Genomic DNA, 25,510 nt, shown 5'->3' with positions numbered 1-25,510 from the left:
ACTGGTGGTAGACTTTGCAAATAATCTTATGATGAATTAATTTATTGTAACTTGTGTGTTAGCAAAAAGAAGAGTAGCTTAAAGCAGGGTCTACACGGTAAGTGAAGCGCCCCAAAGGTCACTATTAAAAACTGGAAAGAAATTGCCAGCTTTAGTTGTCAGGCTTAAAGTGGTTCCAACAGCTTTCTAAAGGAAAACAGAGGTGGGCTCATTTCCCCTGCTATCTCCAGTGTGGCTTTGATCCAAAGGTATTTCATGAACAAGATAGTGCAGCTAAATGGTGGCCTTATTCCCACAGGGTTTCCGCTACGTGGAAAAGGAAGGTCAGTGCTGCAGCCAGTGTCAGCAAGTGGCTTGTGTGGCAAACTTTCCATTTGGCAGTGTGACCATTGAGGTGAGCGCTCCCTTGCTTTGCATGCCAAGCTGAATTGACTTCAATGCTTTTAGAAGTAGTGCCATACATTTTGAGGCTGCAGAGACCTTTCAGAGATTAGAAATTATCTGTATTTGCAAAGTATACATCAGAGTTTATATGACTGCTCTCTTTGCTGTGAGCATCTTGCAGACAGTGCTGTTTCGAAAATAATTTATCTCTGTCGGGAAGGGAAATCATGTCACTCCCTCTTCCTGGCATGCAGCAGAGAGATGGAATTTGTAGGGGTGGTGGCATTGTGTAATACTGCAGAGATAAGTGAGCTGGCTTCACATTATATTGCTCCAGTACTGGAAACAGAGTCGTTATCTTGCCCTGAAGATACAGGGCTGAATAGTTTGAGCAAGCCATAGAACTGTACTAACACTTGTTACAAATTTGGTGGGCAGAAATTGAAAGTGTTATAGCTGCTATAGTGTATGTAGTGCACCTCAGTAACACAGCCAGGTAATACACTAGGTCTTCTCAGCTTAGTGTTGCGTAGATGTGAGCTGAGCCTCAGGCTGGCTGGCTGCTTTTATTATCTCCTGCTATTGCTGTGAACAGTCAATGACACTGTCTCACCCAGTGGCTGTTGTTTTATGTGGTATTTCTCCTCTGGTAGCTCTTGAGCTCTGCGTCTTTTCTGTTTCATCCTTTCCTTCCTTGAAAATTTATGTTGAAATTGGCTTCTCTTGTGCCAATATAGAATTTTTATGCTTCCACTTAAAAGGTGGTTACCATGAGGAGGTTTTATCCATTAACCTCTATCATGAAGATTGTTTTCCTCTTTCAAACGATTTGCTTTTCTTCCATCTATTAAAAAACAGCTGAAATCCTGTAGAATTACTTTTCTTTTGTTTATATTTCATTCAATCCATATTACCAGATATACATCATGGTATCTCTTAGCATTTCTGTTCATACCTCCATATTTATTCTGCCACCAGTTTGTGCTCCTTTCCATGTAAGTGACCAGAAAAGGGATTTTGTGGAGGCTGGTAGTGAATGAGCTTGGTAGATGTGAAATCAGCATCTCAGCACTATCAGATTGATTTGAACATCCCAGCCCTTCTGCCAGGGGCTGCATTACTATTGCATTATTCTGCTTGTATTGTCATACTATGTTATGACTTATTTATTCTTCCTGTTGTTTTTCAGGTTGGAAAGAGTTATAAAGCACCATATGATAACTGTACTCAGTACACATGCACCGAATCAGGGGGCCAGTTCTCCTTGACTAGTACAGTAAAGGTCTGCCTACCATTTGAAGAATCAAACTGCGTCCCAGTAAGTATTTTAGAACTAGGAAAAAAGCCTCTTGAAATGAGCCATGCCATTGCTCTGGGAGATTTCTTTACTCTTTTGAATGGGTCACTTCACTTTTTCTTGACCTTTCTGAGTCAATCATCCTATTCGAAGGAAATGTGCTTTTTCAACTCTGGATGAACTGTCCTAGGAAGCATAACAAAAGTATCTGTGAGCAGTGCGCACACTTTTTGTGAAGTAAAGCACTAGAACTTGAAAGAGGAGAGTCATGGGACAATGACAAAGCAGGATTTTTCATCAACTGACAGCCACTGACTTGAATTACCTTTGGGGTAGGTTTTGTGTAAGTCAAGCTGTTCAATTTCAGAGGCAGGTGTCATTCTTTGGCTTTGAATTTGCCTCTTTTGTGCTGGCTTCAACAGAACCTAGGTAAAGTCAGGTATGTGTTACAGAGCATCCCACGTGGCTTGAGTAGATTTAAAGAAAAGATGCTCCCTGATGGATTTTTTTTTTTTTTTAAGCTGTTCTCCATAAAACTGGTACACAGTACACAAATGGGTGTAATGAGGAGTTGGTGTGTTGCTAAGGATGAGGGCATCTTTTTGAACTCCCCTTGTTTCTACCAGCTGCTTAACAAGATGTGCAAGCTAGACTTGAGTATCCGAACTTCTCTGGTTTGCTTTCAATACAGGGGACTGTTGATGTGACTTCAGATGGCTGTTGCAAGACTTGTGAGTATGTTAAATCACTGATCCCCTACTCAAATATGGCTAGGTTCTCCACTGCTTGTAGCCCTCTGCATGCACTGAGAGCTTGCACTTTCCATAGAATGGAAGGCTGTTCATTTATCAGCAGAGCCTCATAGTTGAGGCTCAAAGCTTACTTTGCTCTTGCAATGAGAACACCGTAAAATCCACCCTAAAACTAGAGGTGGTCATAGAATAAATGTTAACAGGCATCACTTATAGTAGTTATAATACAAACTAACTAACTAGCTAACAGAACACTTCATGTCTCCTTGTCTTCATTCAGCAGCAGCTTACATGAACTTCATCATAAGTCTTTATTTGAGCCAGTCACCAGAGAAGTCTCTAGACAAATGGGGAATTGCTTTGTTGAATTGGTGCTTCTTTGTATTCTCTTTGTCGTTTCTTGTGTTGTTTTTTGTTTTTGTGTGTGTGTGTGTGTGTTGCGTGTTGCATTTTGTTTTGTTATGTTTTGCATTTAAACTACAAGACACTTTAGTAGAACGATCTGCCCTGGGCTTCCCAGCAGATGTCTTTCCAAATTTCTTTTAGCCCACTGGTCTAACAGCAATGTTTTCCCCCACAGGTATTGACTTGCCACATAAATGCAAACGCAGCATGAAAGAGCAGTACATTGTTCACAAGCATTGTAAGTCTGCTGCTCCAGTCCCAGTGCCCTTCTGCGAAGGGACGTGCAGTACCTATTCTGTGTAAGTAGGAAACCTTTTTCTGTGTCTTCCTGGCTTCTTGTTTAAAGAAGTTTCCTGGTTGGGAAACTGGGTGTGCAGAGCAGCAGCTGTTAGCAACGTGACAAAATGTCCTTGGTGCGATAGCAGTGCCTTTATCGTAGTCACGAAAATAGGCCCCTCTAAAAAGGGACCATTTAATTTATTAATTTCCTGTCCTTACTCATTTTTTTTCATGGCTCTGGGCTTTGATGGAGTTTTTTCCTGCTCTTTGGTCTCATCTGCATGAATTGTTCAAATGTTGCTACAATGTGTGTAAACCTCAAATCCCCCAAGTTTTTGGTATTTTCCTCACTGATTTCAGAGGATCTGGCCCTGCATGGCTAGTAGCATCCTGGGGAAAGCTTGTTATGTATAAGCATAAAAATAAATAGTAAATTTTGTTCCTTTGCTCATTAGAAGCACTTCTGTTCAGAGTGGGAAATACAGACTGTTTTAGGAAAAAAACAACTGGTAGACTGATGTGCAAATCTCATTTCTGTAGGTATTCCTTTGAGAACAATGAAATGGAACATAAATGCATTTGCTGCCATGAAAAAAAGAGTCACATAGAGAAGGTGGAACTGGTTTGCTCTGAGCATAAGACACTCAAATTCACGTATGTGCACGTGGATGAATGTGGATGCGTGGAAACCAAGTGTCCAAAGAGGAGAACATGAGCATAAACTAAAGGATACATTTCAGCTCCTGTTTCACGCTTCTCTAGCAAGTGGGTAGTTTAGAAAACAGCTGTGAGTAACCTTCAAGTGATGGTACTTCTCTCCTGTGCCTTTTCTTTCTGATATTATATGCAGTTATGGAAATTAGCTGAAGATTTTGCTCTAAATGTCTGTGGAATAAACTGCATTTCAAAGGGAACTCATTCTCTTGTTTCAGTGATGCTGCTAAAGGGGCAAGGTAGCTAATGGCTTTAATCCCATAGTGCTGTATAAACCAAGGTTATCACAAAGCACTACAAAGAAAGCTCATGCCTTTCAAAAGTCCTGCCTGAAGAAAGTGGACATTACAAAATCATGATGAGATGCTTCAACTGATTTTCCTCAGAAGGGGAACATTAATTATTTCCACAAGGTGGTTCAGTTGGAAATGCAGGTCTCAGTGCAGGGGCACATTGGTGATCTGCTCCCCCGTGGTCCCAGGCCTACTTTGGCAACAAAATCAAGGTCACTGCAGAAAAGCAAGGTGCCTTTTAACTTCTACACAGCAAATACTACACCAGGAGTGTAAAAACATGCTTTAAGTGTACACTACAATATTAATAGATTCACGTCCTCTCGCTGTTTTTTCATCATTAGCTAACATCAAAGTTCAAGCTGTGCGTTTGGTGTGAGAGGCCAATGTTCTGATCCACTGCTCCTTGCACAACTATGATTAGTGGTATAAGCAATTTACTCCCAGATAGCACGTTCCATGAGACAGGGTGTTTGTGACAGTATTTTATCTAGACAGGGGTCAAAATAGCTCAGCAATACCTTCAGAGCGTGCAGGTAAGGCAGATGTTTCAGCTGCTTGAGCAATTTGGGCTTTTTGTGACCTGAAAGGGGACTAAGAACTGGGACTTAAGAGCACACTGACCTACAACCTGCTGAGCAGGGGTTTGGGAGCTGTTTTGGAGCGCATAGCTTTGAACTAACACAGCAGCTAACAAGTGCGCTAACTCTTAGTTTACCATTTTAAAATGCTGCAGCTACTGAGCTCCAAGTAATCTCTTATTTAATTCTTTTTCATAATAAATCATTGTAATCGATGTCAGGTTATTTTCAAGTATGCTGTCTCATCATGGTGTAACCGATCTTAAAGCTGCTGGAATTCTTGACTTTGAATAGGTGTAGGAATTGAATGATATAATTTTTTCTTCATCCCTATGTGATAGGTCCATGCTTATTTGATCGTTACAGTGATGCAACAGAGCAGCCCACATTGTTTCTGTGGGATTCAGCACAGCTGGTTTTAAATAACTAGTTCTCCATCCTCTTTCTGGAATGATTTCTCTCCTCCTGAGAATGGTGTGTTAGAAGCCTTAGGGAAGGCACTCATTTTGCTGCACTGAGAGCCACTGTAGCTGAGCGAGAAAGCTGAAGTCAGAGGAGGTCTATTTCATTCTTTGTCTTTATTTTGTTTCTTTAAAAACAGTGAAAGATAGGCTGGTTGTTCCTAATAATAGCAGTGGGAACAGTTTATTGCAATGGGAATAACACAGTGCAGGCATTTTTGGTAAACACCAGCAAAAAAATTCAGCAAGATGTTTGTGCTGCTAACAAATTGCAAGTAAACCTTCCATTCCCAACTTCTGTCGTAGTCAATGGACCAGCTTGGGTATAAATGATAGAAATCCTCAAATAATTCAGATAAACATCAGTGCAATGCAACTCCCTTGGAAGGCATGTGTTGCACTTGCTTGCAACACATAATTTGCACGTTATAAATTGCACATTAGCCCAGATAATGTTTTTACTGATACAAATCAAGCACAGGCCTGCTTTTGCAATGCAAAGAACATCAGCAAGGAAGAGGAACGTTCCTTCCTTTCCATCTTTTCCTGAGGGGGAAGAAATCATCCTTGAATGCTTTTTGTCATCAGAAGACTAAACAGACTTGAAAGTATTCAGATACAAACTCATTTAAGCCCTGGAAATCAATCATTCTCAATAGGACTTCTCAGCTAGAATATTAGTGGAAGCCCTTTCAATTTCTGCTTTATTTTCAGATGGGAGAAGGACAGGAAACACAAAAAAATCTTATCAGACGCACTTAGAAGTCTGTTCTCCTGTGTATTTTACTGGTGCTGAGGCTTTATCCAAAAACTGAGAATGCCATTGACTGAAAGGCTTATTTTCCTGTTCATTTTTTTGACATGCATTTTGCTTTTTAGACAAATGAAAGGCAAGTAAAATTATTTTAGCTTAGAGCTAGAACAGCTTATTTCCACCTGCTGTGTGCTTTCAAACAGAGGAACGTATGAAACCCTTCTCTCTTCAAACCATCCTTGTTACTTCACTTACTCAGTCAGTCTGGCATTTACCTGGCCTGTGCTGTACTGTCTACAGCGCCAGTGGCCAGGATCCTCTGTTTGCAGATGTAGAGTCCTAGTTGGATAAGATGTAGGCAACAAGGTGAAGTCAATTTAACAAAAACGTTCAGGTTCCTCAGCTCAGAGACAGTCAATGGGCCAAACACCCTCCCTTGCCCCACATGCATGAAAATATAGGGACAAAAATCTGCCTGAAAGCCCCACTTGGCCTGTGGGGTATGACCAAGTTTACCAAGATAGGACTACAGCCAGCTCTGCCAGGAAAAAACTGTGCAGCTACTTCTCATATGTGCATGCTCAACCACTCATTTGCAGCCTCAGAGAAACTCTTCCAGTCTGCAAGTCAGACATTCTCCAGCATAATGCAAGAAAGATCAGTGGCGTTGCTCCAAGTACTGTTTCTTCAGTTCTGTGTGAATTCTTTGCATTGGCATCCACTTTACTAGGGTAGACTCAGGAGAACTACCTTTGGATGAGCCAGTCAAACCAGGGCTCAGCTGGTTTTAGCTCGTAGCTGTTCTTTTCTTATTATGAGAAGATGGTACTGAGGTTCTGAGAAAAAAAATACCAGGAAGTATACTGTCCCCATATTACTAAAATAAATATTTGCCAGAGATACTGCCTTGTGTCAGCTGAGCAAGTCCAAAGACACATTATCATGTCACTGATGTGAACTGTGCTAGATTGCCATTACAATGTGAACTCTGATTTGCCTACTGGTTAGGTGGTTTGGAAAACTGAATTCCTGTTTTTACATAGTTTAGCTAATTTTTTTGTTTATGTTTTAACAATTCTTGGAATTTGCGAAGAGGACGAGAAAACTAATTGTCTGCTCTGAATATTTATTTGAGTAGAGGCACTGTTCTTTTACAGACTTTTCTATTGAGTGACTCCCCTGCCTGTAGAATCAGACCACTGGTTTTATCTACAGTGTGCTGTATCAATATCAATCTATTCTAGGATCTGTAATCTTGGGTTGAAAACAAAGACCACGAACTGTACATGCTTTCTAATGCAGAAAGGATTGTTTAAAAGAATGCTGCAACTATTTTCTTTCAATGCAATAGCTTAACAATTAGAATGAGAAATTTGTACTGTAAATATGAAAAAAATTGTCTAAGTATGACTTGGGAAAGTAACCTGATTAGTAACAAACTAGAAAAAGAAGTGGCATGGCAAGTTCAGTGGATCATCTTGCAAGTAAGGGGCAACCAAGCATTGGGCAAGACTCTTCTACTGAATTCTGTGCTCAAGTGCGTGCTCTTGGCCTTGTTTTTATTTTCTTTCTGATCCCAGATAAGGATGAAGGTAATGGGCCCTCTTTTATGCAACTGTAACACTTCAGTTTATAAACTTTTTGCACTGGTATATACCATTTCATTTGTGAATCTGAAGGTGCCTCACTTGTTTCTGTCAGGCATCCCAAACATGGTCTATAAGAAAGAAGTGCGACAATTTTCCAAACACACCAAAACAAAGGAATCACTTGTGAAAATCTTTCTTTTCACACTTCAGAAGATCTGATTATATAATATCTTCAGGGCAACAATGAGTTTTAAGTATCAGTTTACCCTGTACAAGGCCATTCTCACATCAGTTTAATTCTTTGACAACATCAGTTCCTCTCTTAGTAAAGCAACACCCTCAGATGTGTGCCCAGTGAATTGGCTTTGTGTCAAAAGTGGATTAGATCAGGAAGCTGCAAAGTTTTAGTTTTTTATGCACTTTATGTTTCCCTAGCTATGAAGACAAACTTTTCATCTCTAGGATACTGGCTTTAATTAATTAATTGATTTGAGGGACTTTGTCTGGTGGCATCCTATAAATCTAGGTTTAGTGTTCTGTTTATAGATAGCCCCACTTCATCCAAGCTTGCTTTATGTGAAGGACTGTTTTAAAAATAATCTGGTTGGGAAGGAAATTATTTAACTGTGATCCTCCAGAGGAACAAATTCAGTGAAGTTCCCTACTGACATGACTGGGTAGAAGTAAGACAGGGTAGCTAGACTGTAGTTCATCTCATCTACCTTCAGGCAAAATAAACATGCATCTGAGACACTGTAAACTTGCAGTGTAGTTACTGACAATTAATATGCACTTCTCCTATGAGCTCAGCTGTCTCCTGGAAGTGCTCTCACCGAGCTCTTGTCTTCATACGCAGTCTAAGATAAGTATAGCTCTACACTGTCTGAATCCTTAAAAGCAATGTAAGAAGCTGATGCATATATACATCAACATATACATTTCAATTGAGAAGCACCTCAGAAATTTACCTCAAATTCTTACAACTGTGTGCCCTACCTTGAATATCACAACCATCCTCAGCACATTTAGTGAATGATTCTTTCACCCATATGTCCAACAAGAATGATACCGAGAACAGTATCATCAAATTCAGTACATTCTTTCAGGTAGGCTTCATCTCACTTATCTTTGACGTTTGTAGCGGACATGTAAATGTTTTTTGTGTGTGTTTTATTTTAATGTAGTTTGTAGTAATTGTCCTTATTCTCACCCATGCTATAGAGAGAGTCATATTTTGAATGACCTCAGTATCTCTTAGCATCACTTCTGCAAATCAAAAGGAGATTAAAATTGGGATAACTTGACAGCCAAGGAGTTTGTTGCCATTTCTATGTGTTTTATATGTCAGTTACATTTGGCTTGAATTTCCAAAGATCACTGAGGAAATGTTCACGCTCTGAAATGTCTTTTTTCTGTGTCAGCACCTCTCCCTACCCTGCTATTCAAAGATAGTTGTGAGGCAAGTCCCTTGCCACTCCTTTACAGCTTCTTGTCCTCATACCTTTGTGTATCCAGACATTTTTCTGTAGTGATCAATCCATTTCCTGCTATACCATAAAATTCTGGCTTAAAACCAGAGTTTAATCTGACCCTCGGGGAGCATTGTTCTACAAACAAAAGGCTACTGCAGTGCCATGTAGCCATGCCAGCAAACCATTGCTCTATGCTGCTACTTAATTGCATGGAATTAGCTTTTCCCTTAGATCTGTTTCTCTTCACTTCCCCAAGTGCCCCAACTTACTTATAGGTCTCCAAGCTCCACTTCTTATTTTCTATGTTCTTTAGCTTTCTAACATACGGCCATTTTAGACTTAGGCATGGAAAAGATTTTCTGGGAATGTGGTATAAGTGTAAATTCATTTTTTTCTTACTGTTACGCAGGAAAGTTTTCAGGAGCTGCTACATTCATCATGCCCTTCCTATATAAACAGACTTGGGAAACCCTTCAAAAAATTGTTATAGTCTGCTACACTCACTCTGTATGATGAAGTGCACATCTAGAGGCCATTTGCTGAGAACCAGGTCTGCTCTGTCACATCACTGTGGGTATTCTTTTCCAGTGTTAATGAACATGGTTGGACATCTGCACACTTCCAGCAACAAGTAGTTAATTTGGTGACATTTTCATAATCCGTGTTGTTCTGCTCATGCTGTATTGTAATAATGATCCTTTAAGCCTTCCTAAAATGAAAAGCAGTTTCAGGCACATTCTCACCCTACATGCACACTTGTATAATTGGATAATTAGGTATTCAATTACTGGTCGTACAAAGATTTCTGGCAGAAATAGGAGCTATGCCTAATAGTTCACCTTTTCCTCCTTCAAAATCAATGAGTGGAAAAACATCTGAGAAAAAAATGGAAAAAAATATTTTCCCAGCACTCTCATATTTTGCTTTCAGAGCAGTGCATGAGAGAATGCTCAACTTCCTGTCATTTTTATTAATAACGAATTAAGTGGCTTGCAATTGATGGTGATTGTTCACTTCAGAGTAAGACTCAGTGAAAGTAGGTTCTTTGCATCCCAGACATGAGTATCGTAGGGTCATATAACAACAGGATGTCCCAAGCTGGAAGGGACCCTCAAGCACCTTTGAGTCTAACTGCTGGCTCCACACAGGACCATGGAAAATTCAAACTCTAGGTCTACAGCAGTGTCCAAATGTCCTTGAACTCCAGCAGCTCTTGCCCATGCCATGCACTGCCCTAGGGAGCCTTTTCCATGCCACTGGCTCTCTGGTGCAGAACATTTTTCTAACCCCTACCTGACACTCCCCTGTCCCCTCCTTGCTGTTCCCTTGGGTCCTGTCACCAGAGCAGAGATCAGTGCTAATGCCACATAGCTCAACCTCGTGCATATCATCACACTTGACAGCAAAATTGTTCTACAAAAATCCTAAAGAAATAAGTCATTATTTTGTTTGATGAATACATACATCACTGTGAAAGAGACCGGGAGTTCCACAAGATGCTTACATCTCACTGGTACTGAATCACTTTAAATTCTCCTTCCCAATATCTTCAGGATGTTTCTGTTCCTAGCTTCTAGTGTATAAATCTGGGATAATTTAGGAATATTATTTTTTAATTATTATTGTGTTACAGGATTAAAAGTGAGCTACGTTTTCAGTTTTTCATTTCCCTCATAGGGCAGGCTACTTTACACCAGAAGGATTCTCCTAACAAAACAATAAGTAAAAAAGTTTTCATTACTATCAGCAAAGACAAATTTTTTTTGTACACGGCGCAAGTAAACCACTGCAGGCTCCAACTATGTGAACAAAATAGTCTGTCAGTAATGCGTGCAAAAGATTATTAGTAATTAAGAACCGTTTCTCCTTGTTCCCACAGTGAAAACAACAGAGTGAACACTGAAATATGTAATCTTTGTTGTTAATGGATCCTAACTGGACTAGCAAGTCGTGCTTCAGCTGCACAGGTTGCCTTGAAGGAAATACAAATTCATTATGTGTTCAGTTCACATCATGAGAGATAGAGTGGCTCAGGACAATCCTTAGAGTGAAATTAATGCTTGCACCAGCCGGATCGCAGAGTGAGAAAAGCCCTTTCTCTCTCTGAGTCTGGTATTTGGTATGAGCTGACATGAAAAGCAGTGTGGTGAAGTGACAAACATGGTGTGACAGCATCCCCAGCTACCCAATTTGCTGAAGTGGAATGTTTTTAAAGCAAAAAGGGTTTTCTTATGCAAAAAAAAACCCAAAAAAAAAAAACAACAAAAAAACCCAAAAAACAAACAAAAAACAAATACCACCACCACCAAAAAAACAGAATCAGATGCTTCCAGTCCATGGAGCTGGAATTCAGTAAACTAACTAATAATCAACAGGATTGCTCTTAGAAGAGGAACTGCAAAGCCCTTGGGCCAAGCTGATTTTAAAAGGCTGAGTTCAATAGGTCCCCTTTCAGCTGTACTGAGGAAGAATGAGTCCTTCCCTTAGCGCAGCTGTGGTGACCAGCTCTCTGCATAGTCCTGGGGAGCCCTCCTCACCCTCACATCTGAAGTCTGCTTTGGGTCAACTGAAGGCCCCTGCACCTCCTCTCCCATCTGCACTCCCATTTCAAGATCACCCCATGTCTCTCACTCTCTAGCACGGTTTGCTCTCCCAAACCTCCCCACCAAGGCTGTGCAGTTATTGTGAGGGAAGGAGCCATCTCCTCCTCCAGAGTGGGTTCTCTGCAGCCTGCAGCAAGTGCTCTTCCTCTCTATGGAGGCAGAGTCAAACAGAGGTGTTTGTTCAGCTGATTTTACACATATCTTAGTTTTCTTTGAGAAAAGGTTTGCAACAATGTCTCAGAAAATAACCTTCATCTGAACCATCTGCAGTATTTTTAAATGAGACGAATTGTCAAGGTGAAAAAAAATTCCAGAAGTGATTTTCTTTAAAACTGTTTGACTTAGATTAGATTATTATATTGCTTTATTCATAGTATTATTTGTGCTCTGGCTTTGAAATTGTACCATGGGTACTGTCAACATTCCAGAAATGAAACTTTATAAATTGCTATTTCATTCATTCTCGCAGTCTTGATCTTTCTTTTACAATATCAAGAGAGCGTAATTATAACAACACAATCAGCAGAGCAAATTAAAAGCTAAAAATTCCTATTACACTTCATAGTACCAAGATGCATTCCCATGTTTTTATAGAGAGAGAGAGAAAACTGCAACCACGGGTGTGAAACTTTCAGGAAAAGATCCATAATTCAACCATGGAATCATCGATCATAAAGGTTCAAAAGAATCCAAGATCACCAAGTTCAATTGTCAACCCACCCCGCCATGCCCACTGAGGCACACCCTCAGTGCGACATCGCGGTTCTTGAATACCTCCAGGATGCTGACTCCACTCCCTGGGCAGCCTCTGCCACTGCATCACCATATTTTCTGAGGAATGTTTCCTGACAAGTAACTCAAACCTCCCCTGGTACAACATGAGGCCATTCCCTCTTGTTCTATCACTGTTACCTGGGAGTTGAGGCCAACCATATGTCAATCCCAGATAAATGTGTTTGTCATTTACCGGAAATTAGTTTTGGACGTAAGGATAACATAGAGAAAAATGACTTTTAAATCAGTCCTGAAGATAAAATACTCAAAAGCCTTCCATTTAATTAAATGTCAGAATGTTCAGGATGATGAGAATTTTATTGCAATTATTAAAGCTATACTAAATTACTCTTAAATATTTCTTCATTCTTTTAGACATAATTTCTGATTTCCTCATAGGTGGTGTATTTTTTTTCTTCTGTTTGCACCAGGGTCTAGTGATGTCACCAATGGCATTCTCCTAATGCATTTATATATATATATATTAGTTATGGAATGTCTTATTATCTTTTCATGGATTTCTTTGCATCAGTTTTAGCACAGCATATGCATGTGGAAAGAAGAAGTACTGCACATTATTTTATCCTTAAAATTCCTTTGAAGTAATGTTATATTTCTACTACAGACGTTACTGGGTGCTTTTCTGTTTTTACTTAGGCCAACATAAACTAGGACAAAATTAGCTCAAGTCAGTATAACTGTAATGAAGAAAAGAAATAAGAAAACAAACCCCACCTGTGTGAAGAGAGAACTAATCATCTGTTTACAATAAAGCACTGCATTCATTAGTAATACATCCATGTGATTGCATACCCATCATGTTATTTCACGCAGTCTTTTTCTACCTCTTCTAATTCCTACATACAACCATAATCCTCGTGACTGTAAATAATAATGTTTGTTGAGAACCAAAAACATCTGGTGTTGAGAGAGCTTTTTTTAGGTAAAGGATATGGAGCCAATTTGCATATTTTGGTGCACACACCATTTACACCCAGAAAGTCAACAGCATATGGGTGGAGTGATCAACAGCTTTTGCAAAGGTGTTTGCTTTTCTTTTTCCTTAATCTGGAAATCAGATATAGTTTGTATGCCATCAAAATGAAAGGCTCTGAAACAATTTTTCTTAGGGAACTGCAAAGGCAAAAAAGCTACTGGGCTTAGGATGGAGAGCAACAGGTTTTTGAGATATTACCTAGCAAGATTCCTTCTGGATGACAAAAGGGGATCTGTTGGCTTGAGAGTTTGGTTTGTTTGAGGTTCTTAACAAAATTCACTTGTAGACCAGAGACAAGAGTTTTAGTGACATAATTCAGAAGGGCCATGTTGATGCTTATTAGGGCACATTCAAGTCCATCTTCCCTGTTTGAACAATATGTTCCTGACTGTTGACATATTTCTATATGATCAGCCAAGTTAAACTTCATCGTCTTGCCTTCTATATATATGATTTGACATACACCATGGCTGCAAAAGGCAAGTCCAGGACCTTTGCCAAACTGAACATTTAGCACAGCTTACATCCTGTGTTAGTGCTCCTTAACCAGCTGCCACATGTTTTTCCAGTGCTAGCTTTACAATTTGTACTCTAATTGAAGCAATGTTGCTGAATGTCTGCTTATCTTATCTGTGACATATTTTTCATCACAACACTGCAGATCTGAAGGCCTGAAGTTAAATCAAGTCACCTGGCCTTTTTTGCTGGGCCTGACAAGAAGATGTGGAGGCTTGTAAGACCATCTCTATTTTGTGGTTCATCTGCTATTTGAAATTCAGTCACAAAATCAGAGGCTCCCTTTGAGTATTCATACTGCAAAGGAGATGACTGCCTCTCCTTCATCCTAGATTGGGCTTATGTTTTTTTCAGGAGAGCACAGCCTGTGTGACCAAGTGCTCCTGCAGTGGTATTTTGACATGCTTTGGGAGGTGTCAGAGGAGAACATTAATGAAGCAAATTGCACTGTGCCACTAATGGTGTTTTTGCAATGGACTATGTTTGCTTTTCAAAACCTGCATTCAATAGATCTAATAAATCATTAAATTGTTTTTCACAGGTCTGCTGCAGCATAGCTAACCTCCTGCCTAACTGGTCAGGCAGACTTCAGCAAACATTGTACATGGGACAGTTGAAAAGGGGCCCAAACATAATGGCAGGAGTGAATTTGTTTCTGTGTTGACCAAAACATCTATTTCTTCTTAAATCAAACATACCAGCACAATGGAATCACCCCCAAAACACAGTATATTGTGTTGTTATTAGGCTTTAACATGGGATTCTGTGCTCTCATTGTTCTTTCCACTATGCCAGTAAGCAGCAGTGTTTACTGTACAATTTCCATGGGCTCAGCTTCTGTGCTTGGTTAATTATAAGGAAGCAGCTAAGTTTGAAGTCACTGCATTTCTGAATTCAGGACAAAGTGCTACCAGACAAAACTTTTACATTCTCTAACTGAACAAGTGCTTTTGAACAACTTTTATGGCACTAGAGTCTATCTTCTTCCTCTCCATTACCAATCCCAAATCAATTTCATCATGTGTGAATGAGCTTGACATCAAAGGTGAACAAATTAGATTTAGTACATGTATGGTGTCAGTGTAAGTGACAGGAGCTACCTGGGAAGCAGCAGATGATCTGCATGAGGCTGGAAAATTCCTGTTCCTCAAAACACATACAGTGAAGGACAAGAAGGTATTGTTCCAAAAGAATTCTCCTGTGTTCATTTGGATTGCTATCAAAGCACTAATGAGAAAAACTGATAAAGATGGCAATTCCTGTGAGAATGATCCAGACTTATGGAGTATCTTCACTGGAGACAACCCATAGAGACCCATCTCTTCCCTTTTGAACTGTGCCTCAGTTTCACAATCTGGAAAAGTTCCTGAACAACAAACTTTCTAAGGGATGGGCTTCGTCAAGCTGCCTCCACATACTCTCTTGGTGACCATACTAAGGATTCCTTTTAGCATTACAAGAATTCAGTTTCTTTTGATGGTCAACCACATGTCATCATTGGGCTCTGCAGAGCCAAATGTTAGGATAGCTGCAGGTTGGTTTGCCTCTAAGTTTGTCAGATGTATTGCACATCAACCATACTGATGAATTCAGGGTTTTTGACTGCATTTATCAACAAATGCTGGCTTGTTAAAAGAGAAATGTTTTTGATGGAAATTAGTATGGGAGAACTTCTCTCATTTCACCTTAACTTAAATCAAACGTATATCATGGAAAATAAACTGAGCAGCAAAACTACACCTCCTGTTCTGCCTTCTCCACTCATATGGGTTGATTAGTAAACTTACTGAAAGCTTATCTCCTCACGGAAGTGAATTTGGATTAAGGGTGTGTGTACGAATTCAAACTCTGCTGCTTGTCACTGATTGGCTTCCTGGATGATTGCTCTTATCTGCAAATAAAGAGTGGTCTATGGACAAAGCTGACTCAGGAAAAGACACTCTTTCCAGCTTCAGAAAACGTTTTTCTGATTTACTTCCATCTACAAGGGTACACTTATTCTGTGGTAACACAGTCACAGAGGGAGTAAGGGTGAGTCACAGGATGAGATGCTCATAAGAGGCAGGAAAGGAAGGTGGGCAGGGGCTGTGCTATTGGCCCTATACAGCATCGAGCATGAAACCTCCTACTTTTCCATAACCACAAGAACTGATAACAGCGGAGATACGTATTTGCCGCCGCTAAGTTTCTGCATGCCTTCTGTGAATAATAAGGAATCTCAGGCAGCAGAATTTGCCTTAAATGCTTGATGTTACATCATTTAAGCATTTTTAACAGAGGTAAAGTGTTAACAATTTGGCTTCCTGGATAGATGCCAGCGTTCATGCTTCCATTTTGCTTACCCGTGTAGATTCAGCTTCTGTAGTCAAAGTGTTTGCGTCTGATTGTCCTGAACTGCAGATAATAGCCACATTCTCAGTCTGTGGACTCACGAGGCAGGGTATTCCTATGACTTGTACTGCTACTATATCAACCACACACAAAATGCTACAGCTGAAACCATTTTTTTCCCCTCATTCTTCGAACTACTTAAACATTTAACTAAGAAATAGGCATTTAAATTTCTTGGCACCAAAAGATTTGTGTTCTGGTTTGGTTTTGCTGGAGAGGTATTTTCTCAACTTGTTTTTCAAAATGCAATTTGACTTTATCCTTTAGCATTGATTTAACATCAGTCTTTGTCCTTTCCTTACTTTCTGATCTTTAGATTTAGTGAAGAAAGCCAATAAATTTAATTTGCATCCTAACCATAAGATGATTAATACATAAAAACGTACTTCAAGAAGTACAGAGATTGATTATATTTTATCCAAGGCTAAAAAACAGTGCCAACATTGATCACTTCTACTGTCTACCTTGGCAAGTGATGATATAATCACAGATTCTAAAAGGAAAAACACAAGTTCTCAGCACTCTCATGCAGTAGCACAGATGCTGTACACTTATCCCTATTGCTCTGAGATGTTTCAGCATTAAACCAGGTTGGATGGGGTCCTGGGTAGTCCGATCTAGTGGCTTGCAACCCATCTCATGGCAGGGGAGTTGGAACAAAAAGATCTTTGAGGTCCCTTTCCATGGGACATTCTATGGTTGTATGATAAAGGCAGTGATGGGCACTCTTAATTCACCATTGCTATGAAATGTCATACCTGGTGGAAAGGATTTCACTTCCCAGTTTCTAACTCCTCCAAAGCATCCTTGTTTAAAACCTTGAAGCTATTAAGTTTGTTGCAGAAACTTTTTACTTTTGAATTTAAAGAAAGACCAAGCTCCTTTGAACAGTTCACCTTACATTTTAGTTTTTGGCACGACTCTTCCAGTGGAACCAAAAAACTGGAAGAGTTTTGCAAGTTTACTGCATCAAGAAGGCCAAAGGTTCTTTATCTACAAATTAGTGAATATTTACTTAGAGCACAGTTTTTTGTCCCCCTGTGTTAGATTTAAGACAGCTTTTGTTCACCTACATAAATAAATAGATGAGTAATCCTCATATCTAGTTGAGACACCTAGCCTAAATCATCAGGACCTGCAGTGTAATGGCATTAAGCAATGTGCTATTTAGGGTCTTCCACCCAGGACGAACCTCAGACAGCTTATTTGGGTAAAAAAAGCATAGACCTTCCTATTTCACTAAAGACTGAGCAATGAAGCCTTACCACGTTTCTGCACACCCAAAGTGTCAACAGTAATGGCGGAATGAAAGCACTGAAAATATAACATTGTTCAATTAGCATTCTGTCTGTACCACCAAGTTTTCTCTTGTTTTTGTGAAAATCAAAGAAAAATCAAACCTAAGAGGAATGGAGCACTGACAAAGAAATGAGGAGCTCCCTTAGGAAGACAGTCTAATACTGCAGATTTTCTGCAGATTTATTTCAGAGGAAAGCATTTTATAAGCTCTACAGTGGAATGAGCAGAGGCATACTTTTACAATAGAAAAGGTATTAAATGTGCAATATTTGGTAGGAAAGTTAATCTTCCTATGTTTTTAAAGAATGATTTATGGGAAGAGCTTGGATGTTTTCAGTTAAGACTGCTGTACAGCACAGTTTTATTTCACATGAATGTTAGGATTCTTGGTGAAGAAAGGCGCTATTATTAATGCAGTACATGATTATCATTATTAATACATTAACAACAGTAATTACTGCAAAGGAAGTGAGCTATTTGTTCAAACAATATCACTTTATCATCAATTCCTATCTACGTACAATTTAAATGGGATTAAATCCAGCCCACAATAATGTCAAAAGTCCAACTGAATTTCATTTACAGTGCATTAAGCAGGAAAGGAAGATAATTTGGGAAGTGTGGGTTGTTTAGATTTTGCTTACTTTGGCTAGACTCATTCCTGTACAATACATTCCTGGCTCTCCCATTTTTTGCAGTTAAGATTTTCTTTTCCAGTGCTACAAGATTTTTGTGCTTCTTACAAAACAAGGCTACATACTGCTCCTGGCATGTGAGCCAAGGGGAAAACCCTCTCTGTTCCACCTCCTATGGTTTTCAAAGGCAGTGACTAGCATTTTCAACTTCCTGCAGGTGAAATAAAGAAAACAGACCAGCGTCGTCTCTGTGTGTTTCACAGGAGTAGTTCCCAGACCAATGCTTTTGGGCACTACATTGAACCCATTTGGCTCTAAGCTTCCCCAGGTACATTAGGATTTTACAGACAGTTTTCCCCTTTGTCCTTCAGTTACATGTCCTTGGCACAGCTCATCCCTCAGAAGCTCTCAAATAGTTCAAGTGCTGCTTTCTCATCACCACCCACAGAGGCACCATCTGCTCTGTGGGATCTCCAGCTCAATCCGTGCTCCAGTTTTATGGCAACCCAAGTTAGGTATCAACAAGACTTGTCAACACATTTCCTCTTTATAAAGCACAAAAAGCTACGAGGGCAGCGAGGAAGCTTTGGCAGCAAGACCTGCATGCATTGCCCATTCTCCCTCACCAGCTGGGAGCACACTGAGAAAAATTCATGCATTCCAACTGCTCATGGCCATATGATAGGAGGTTTGGTGTGGAGTGGGCCTGAAGCAGCAGCCACACAGTGATCCACATTATCCAAGGACCTCATTTCAAACCATGGATTAGTTGCAGATAGCCTCAGGCATAAATGAGATAAGCCACTGCCTGGAGTCCTGACTTTCAGGTAGTCCTGCAGGTCATCTCTATCTCTCACCAAATCACATTAGGCTATCACATTCACATCTGTGGGTCTTACGCAGCCTTGGATAAATCTGGCTAGTCCTACTGATGGGTCACTAAAGATTGCACCTCTGCTGTAGCACGTACAGGATCTGTTACCTCTTAATCATGGACTTTCACCCCTTAATATACACTTTTTTTTTTTTTTTTTTTAATCTGAGCTAAGTTTGTAGCAAGAAAAAAGCTTCTGCACTTTGTTTTACTTCCACTTTGCCCTCTCTATCCCTAGGCTCTCAGTATTATCTAAGACCTCATCCACCCATCTAAGTTTTTAGTTCTGTTCTAGGAAAATTTTATTTCTCCAAACTCCAGCCACTTCAAGAAAAGTAAGTGAAAACTGACTACCATTAAATTTTGGTCATTTCTCAGTTAGGTTTTGGACCAGTCACCAACTGATAGCTCTTTACACCTGACCTCTTTGAAATCCAGATTAATATCTGCCACTCCTTTACTTCATAGTGCAAGAAGTAGGAGTCAGTAGGAGGTGGTAAAGGCAGTTCTAAGGCAAAAATAAAAGCAGCCCTACTACACTTACAGAGAAATTTATCATTTTTTTGGAGGGTCACATTGCAGGTGGAAACGACTACACTGTACACTTCACTCATAAGAGAGAAGCAGGAATACATTCATTGATATAATACAGTCATTTAGCATCAACTTAATGAGACTCAAGATGGATGGATAGAATTGATTATTTGCTGCAGAGTGAGTAGGGTTAAACACATACATGTAGAAGACCCTCCTGTTGAGTCATGAGAATCAGAGTGCACCCCATTTGTTTCTAACCTCCTTGAACCATGGAAGGAAGGAGACCAGATGTGGCTGGATCCACTTCTTGTCCCAGACTTAGACAATAGTTTATGTCTAAAGGATCAAATGTCCACCATCAATCTAAGATGTAATCTTAACAAAGCTAACAAGCTTAAAACAAACTGTGAGCCACTAACCAAGGATCTGCACTGACAAGGTATCTTGAAAACGTATAAGGGATCTCTGCACAGGCGCAGCCTCATAAAGCATCCCTACTTGAAGAGATATCCTGTCATGCAGCCTATTGCCATGTAGGAGAGTTTGGAGGGCTTTGGGCTACTCACTATTTACAGGGTAGGGTGACATGCTCATAGTCATACTTTCAGGCACATACGCTCTATTGGCCCTCAGCTATTGAACCAAGTGTCTGCTATCATTTCTTTCAGTTTGAGATAAGTTTGTGGTCATTAATTTGCATTAGTGAGAGTAAAGGAAGTTGTGGAAAGAAGGGAGAGAGCAGGGAGCACGTTGTCACAGGTCACAATACACAATTTGGTGACTTCAGAACACAGTACCAGGAAGTTGGTTTCTTTTTTTGTTGATCCCATATCAGAAGTCTCAAGTGCTTGAAGGACATTATCTGACCTAATAACGATACTTAGTTTGTCAACGTATTGCCTATATAGATCCTAAAGACTTTTTTTCCCCTGAAATACATAAAGGGAGGGAGGGACACTTTACCTTTAAAAAGGCAAATTATGGTGCTCCTAACCCATCCCCTCTTGATTGAGTTATGTGCAAGAGTCATGGAGGGCTGGCCTTAAGCAAATATCCTAGTGGGTTTATTACGTCAAAGTCATGTTCCCTCTATTGTGTCTAATGCTAAAGGTATTGAGGAAATTCCACCAGTAAAATCATTTTCCAGCCTTCTGCATTCATTGCCAAGAGCACCATCAGAACAGCTGATAGCCAGAGTTGCTATTGGCCTATAGCATTTCTTTCAAAGGAAAACATGAGCAAAAAGAGCAACATTGCTGAAATATAATATAAAATGAGAATTAAAAAGCTAAAAACATCATTTTCTGGTCCCCAGTTGAACAAGACTTTCTGTAAAGTAAGTGGAACACATTCTAACATGAAACATATTAAAATATGCATCTTGAATAATGATCCAGCTCTGGTTGGGACACATCCATCTTTGGTGTAAATTAACCAGTGTAAGGACATTAAAAACTAGTCTTAAGGTGAAAGGCCCCTCAGAAGTCAGTGCCCTTCACAACTCATTTCATGCATGGTTACCCTTACACGATGTGAGATCTCTCTGCAATTATGGTTTTCCAGCATCTATTCCTGTTGTTATTTGGGTCACTTCTATCTTTTAGGAGAATAAGGAGTCTGGAATGAGCTAGATAATTCTTCCTATCATCCGAGATTTCTCTCTAGGAAAATGAAGGAGAATATTCTCAACTTACAAAGTTCTGTGTGAGAACACAGAGAATAAGGGTTGCTTAAACTACACACCATATTCAGTTACTAAACAGCCTTATGTATGCTGTTCCTTATGCTTCAGGCCAGAACCCATTTTCTCTCTCAAACAAACCAGAAAGATTTCAGACATTTCTCAAATCAGATCCTCAAAGCAAAACCAACCAAGCTTGGAAGTTATTCAAATTCTGCATTCTGATTTTCCAGATGAGATCTTTTCCTGTTTCACTGAAAAAGCAAAGAAGGATAAGGATCTCCTGCACATTGCAGAGGTTCAGTTCCTTTTGAATTACCTCTCCCATCATTTATCTTCATTTCTTTACTCATTTTTCCCACACTTTGTGCCTGTGATTCAAATTCAGCAACAGCATGTGTCCTGGCAGCCCATGGTCACAGAAGAGGTTGTGCAGCCCCAGGAGTACTGCACTTGTGGAGGTAGAGGAGTTAACGAAGAGAAAATGGCGATAAGCAACTTGAGAAGAGGGAGAGATGTTAAGAATTGAGGCATTGTTTTCTGGATTAATGGTTTGTATACAAAGAGGAAAGTAAAAACTTTTCCTGTTATAGGCAGTTGAGATTGGTACATAGTCTGCTCACACTTTAAAAAAAAAACAACATTTTAGTAACTTTCTCCAAACAATTCCAAGTAAACTGAAACTTTTCAGTTTGTTTAGTCTTCCTCCTGATATACTTTACAATGACAGTTTAACTCTGGTAATCAGAGCTGTAGTATTTAATATATGTGATCAGATTTGTAGGGCTGTGAATGGAAAAGTGTGCTAGATGGATATATGTAAGTCATCTTGCTCTGCTAACAGTAGAAAAGGACAGTAGGAGATGAGAGGGCTAAGTGTTTAGAAGAGTAGTAACCAAAGTCTCTTGGGTTAGGCATAGAAAAATCAATTTCATCAGCAAATCACTAAAAATGTCTCACCACTGTGTTAAATCCCTCTTTTAAGGAAGATGTTTTCAGCATTGTCAGGATAGCAGTATCTGTTACACATAACTGTCATCAAAAACAAATTTATCTCTAGAAAAGACAATGAGCATAGCTAACAAAATACCTCCAGAAACATTGATACAGACTCCCAAGTACCAAACAAAACATAATAGTCTGCTCACTGACACATTGACTGGTAGATCTCAGCCTCTTTTCTCTCCCACACCACACCTTGTCCTTCCCTAGATGATTGCTTCTTCCTAAAGTCACTAAGCTTATTTCTAAGTACTTACATTCTTCATGAAGGTAGTCAGCAGCTTGGTTGCATGGGAACACTGGTTTAAACTCATTTAATGAGAAAATACAAACTACTGCTTGACCTACCCTGCATAATCGAAGGCTGGCAAACGACCAACACTGGACACAAATTTTGTGGAGTCTGATGTACAATAACATGTAGATTCTTGCTCCATCTGCTACTAGGTTTATATGAGCCAAGTGTCTAAGAAGAGCTGAAGCACAAGTTTGCTTGACAGAGTTTAGGAAGGGACAGTCTGAAAAAAATATATAATGAAACAGAAGATAACATATTTTAAGTCTATTAATAATGTTCAAGCATGAAAACTCTTCGATTTCAGGTCTTAGGCAGCAGTTTACAGCTGCAGACCTCAAGGAGGCTTCTCAAGTTCAATATGATTTTACATAAATACAGACTTTATGGTTATTATGGCTTATTAAATTACATTTTGATTCCTATAATCCCCTTCCAGTTTTAACCTGCCAAAACTTGAATATCTTGAACATCACCCTGAGTTTATACTACTTAATTTTAGTCATTTAGCCATATTAGTGAATTATGACCCTTAGGTTCCCCACCAAACCAATATGCTACAAAAGCAGCTCAGCCTATTATAGATACAGCTCTCCTTGTATTACACTCTGTTGGCTCAAATCCTAGTTTTAGTACCCTCATGTCAAGTGCCCATATCAGACAGAACATACTCCTCATATTTTATTGATTTATAAGTTTTGGCATCTAGTAAAACTCAGTAATCATTTAAAGATACTTGGCAAAGCTCCAATCTGACTTGCATAGCATGAAGTATTTCTCAACCTTCAAACCAAATGACCGTGGTCTGACATTGACAGGGACTCCATCAGGAGTAGACCCCAAATTTGACCTTCCATTCTTACTCCTGCCATTATTTTCCATATAATGTGTAAATTATTTTGCATTTCCCCAGAGAAAAGACATGCTTCATAACCCCTTTTATGCACAAAGCTCACGGTCTAACCTGCACCTACATTCAGTGATACAGCAGTAAACACAAGTCATGAGAAGAGTCTGTTTTGAGATTACAGACTCTAACTAAAGATTAGAAAGACTGCATAAAAATGCAAATATCTTCATGATCATGGAAATTTTCCATAACTTTTGGGAACTAGAGCTCAGTTGTACTGTTAGCAAATGTCAAGTTAATTATTAGTTTGATTTCTGACAGCGGTCACTGATGCCATCTCTTAGACCCATAGAGCTACCCAATCCCAACTTTCATAGCAAGCTTACACTTGCTAGAATTCTTTGTCAATCTTGTCAGGATGCTGAGGATCTTTCTACTGTACTTCATGCTACTTTATAAAGATGAAATGTAACTTGATCAAAGCTTTTTTTTTTTTTTTTTTTTTTTTTTAAGTACAGTCCCTTTTAAATACAGTTCCTACCTACTGAGTTCTTTCAGCCTGCTTTTGACCTCTACCTGTCTACCAATCTTCAAAAAACCTTTTGAGTGCAATAACAGGGACAGTCAATATTATAAGATCCAGGAAAATGAAGCCATTCTTTATGCATTAGATACTCCAGTGAATTCTGGATAATAACAAAGAAGGGTATTGTTAAACTGTTGGACTTAGAGAACAATACTATTAACCCTCTGTCTGGGTAACAGATGTTGTTCCTTCAGCCACAGTTTCAGAAGAACACTTATTTTCTTCATTTGTTTCTTAGATTAAAAACAACCTGATTAAGTACAGCTTAAGCAAACATTATCATTGTATGTTATACAAAACTAAATGCGCATTGATGAGTGTTAATCAGTTCCTTTTAGGGGCAGAAGGGAAGATTAGGTCATAGATTAATACAGGGAATAGTCAGATAAAATTTCCACAGTAATGAAACAATGGATTGCATATTTGCATATCTCTATTCAGACAAGGATATTTCCTTTGTTGGGACAATGTTACCTGTTTATACATAAACTTCTTCAAATCTATGCTAAAGATTCTGCTTTGACTGACTGGATGGATGAAGCATAGCTGAGGCAACCAAATGGGCTGATATTGATTGCTCAGAATGTCCTCATCAGACATTTGAACTAGCAATGGAAGTGGAGGTTTATTGTGGTCAGCACTAGCATGTCCACTCCCCCTCATTCTTCTATCTACGTCCCACTTCCTCATGAAGATATACCCTTAGCCTTTCTATCCTGCATATCTTAGTTTTTTTTCCATACACTGGAGAGGAATCAGAGAGAATTTACGGAGCTGCATGTACAAGATTTCTCTCAGCAGTGAATATCCCTAGAGTTTTTTTTTTCCTGGCAGGTATTTCCTTAATTTTTAAGATCACATTTCTGCTGTCCATAGAGGGTACAGCAATGTTCATAGAATCATAGAATGTCCTGGGTTGAAAAGGACCACAATGATCATCTAGTTTCAACCCCCTGCTATGTGCAGGGTCGCCAACCACCAGACCAGGCTGCCCAGAGCCACATCCAGGCTGGCCTTGAATGCCTCCAGGGATGGGGCATCCACAGCCTCCTGGGGAACATGTTTCTGTGCAACATCACCTCCTGTGAAAAAAGCTCCCTCCTAACATCTAAATCTCCCCTGTCTGAGTTTAAAACATTCCCCCTTGTCTATCACTATCAACCTATGTTGATAGCAATAGGATCCCATCATCAGATGGATCCCCATTATGAGATGGACATGTAAGGCTAGGACTCTGTTTTGCAGCATCAGATCTAGGCTAGAAATCCCTCTGATACAGAAGGACTTGAAAAGACTTGAGGAGCATCAGTTAAGATGAATATAGAACTCACGGTTAGAGATCTCTACCAGGAAGAAATCCTTGGCTACTCCCTCAGTAATCATTTCAGACCAGGAGGGCTGGAGATGAATAAAAGTATGGTCACTGATCAGGTGTTATATAAAAAACCATCAAGCACGTGCTCTAGAAAAGAAGAAGTGGAGGAACGTG

General features: G+C 39.6%; 1 protein-coding gene across 4 annotated transcripts in view; it reads left to right on the top strand.

The window, feature by feature from the left end:
• LOC128085414 (mucin-5B) overlaps positions 1-6,709 on the top strand; it is a 45,782-nt gene extending 39,073 nt beyond the window's left edge. For 3 of the 4 annotated variants that reach the window (XM_052692730.1, XM_052692731.1, XM_052692732.1), the window contains 5 exons: positions 299-394; positions 1,574-1,702; positions 2,373-2,412; positions 3,014-3,137; positions 3,658-6,709. In XM_052692730.1, the coding sequence (XP_052548690.1) occupies positions 299-394; positions 1,574-1,702; positions 2,373-2,412; positions 3,014-3,137; positions 3,658-3,832 (564 nt within the window). In that variant the 3' untranslated portion in view covers positions 3,833-6,709. The remainder of the gene's footprint in view (positions 1-298; positions 395-1,573; positions 1,703-2,372; positions 2,413-3,013; positions 3,138-3,657) is intronic. The other variant, XM_052692735.1, reaches the window with a different exon arrangement.
• Positions 6,710-25,510: the final 18,801 nt, after the last annotated feature.

Source organism: Tympanuchus pallidicinctus, unplaced genomic scaffold (genome assembly GCF_026119805.1).
Source record: "Tympanuchus pallidicinctus isolate F22 unplaced genomic scaffold, pur_lepc_1.0 scaffold3, whole genome shotgun sequence".
Taxonomy (NCBI): Eukaryota; Metazoa; Chordata; class Aves; order Galliformes; family Phasianidae; genus Tympanuchus; species Tympanuchus pallidicinctus.
Note: the sequence above shows the minus strand (reverse complement) of the source record. Positions and strands in the feature narration are given on the sequence as shown.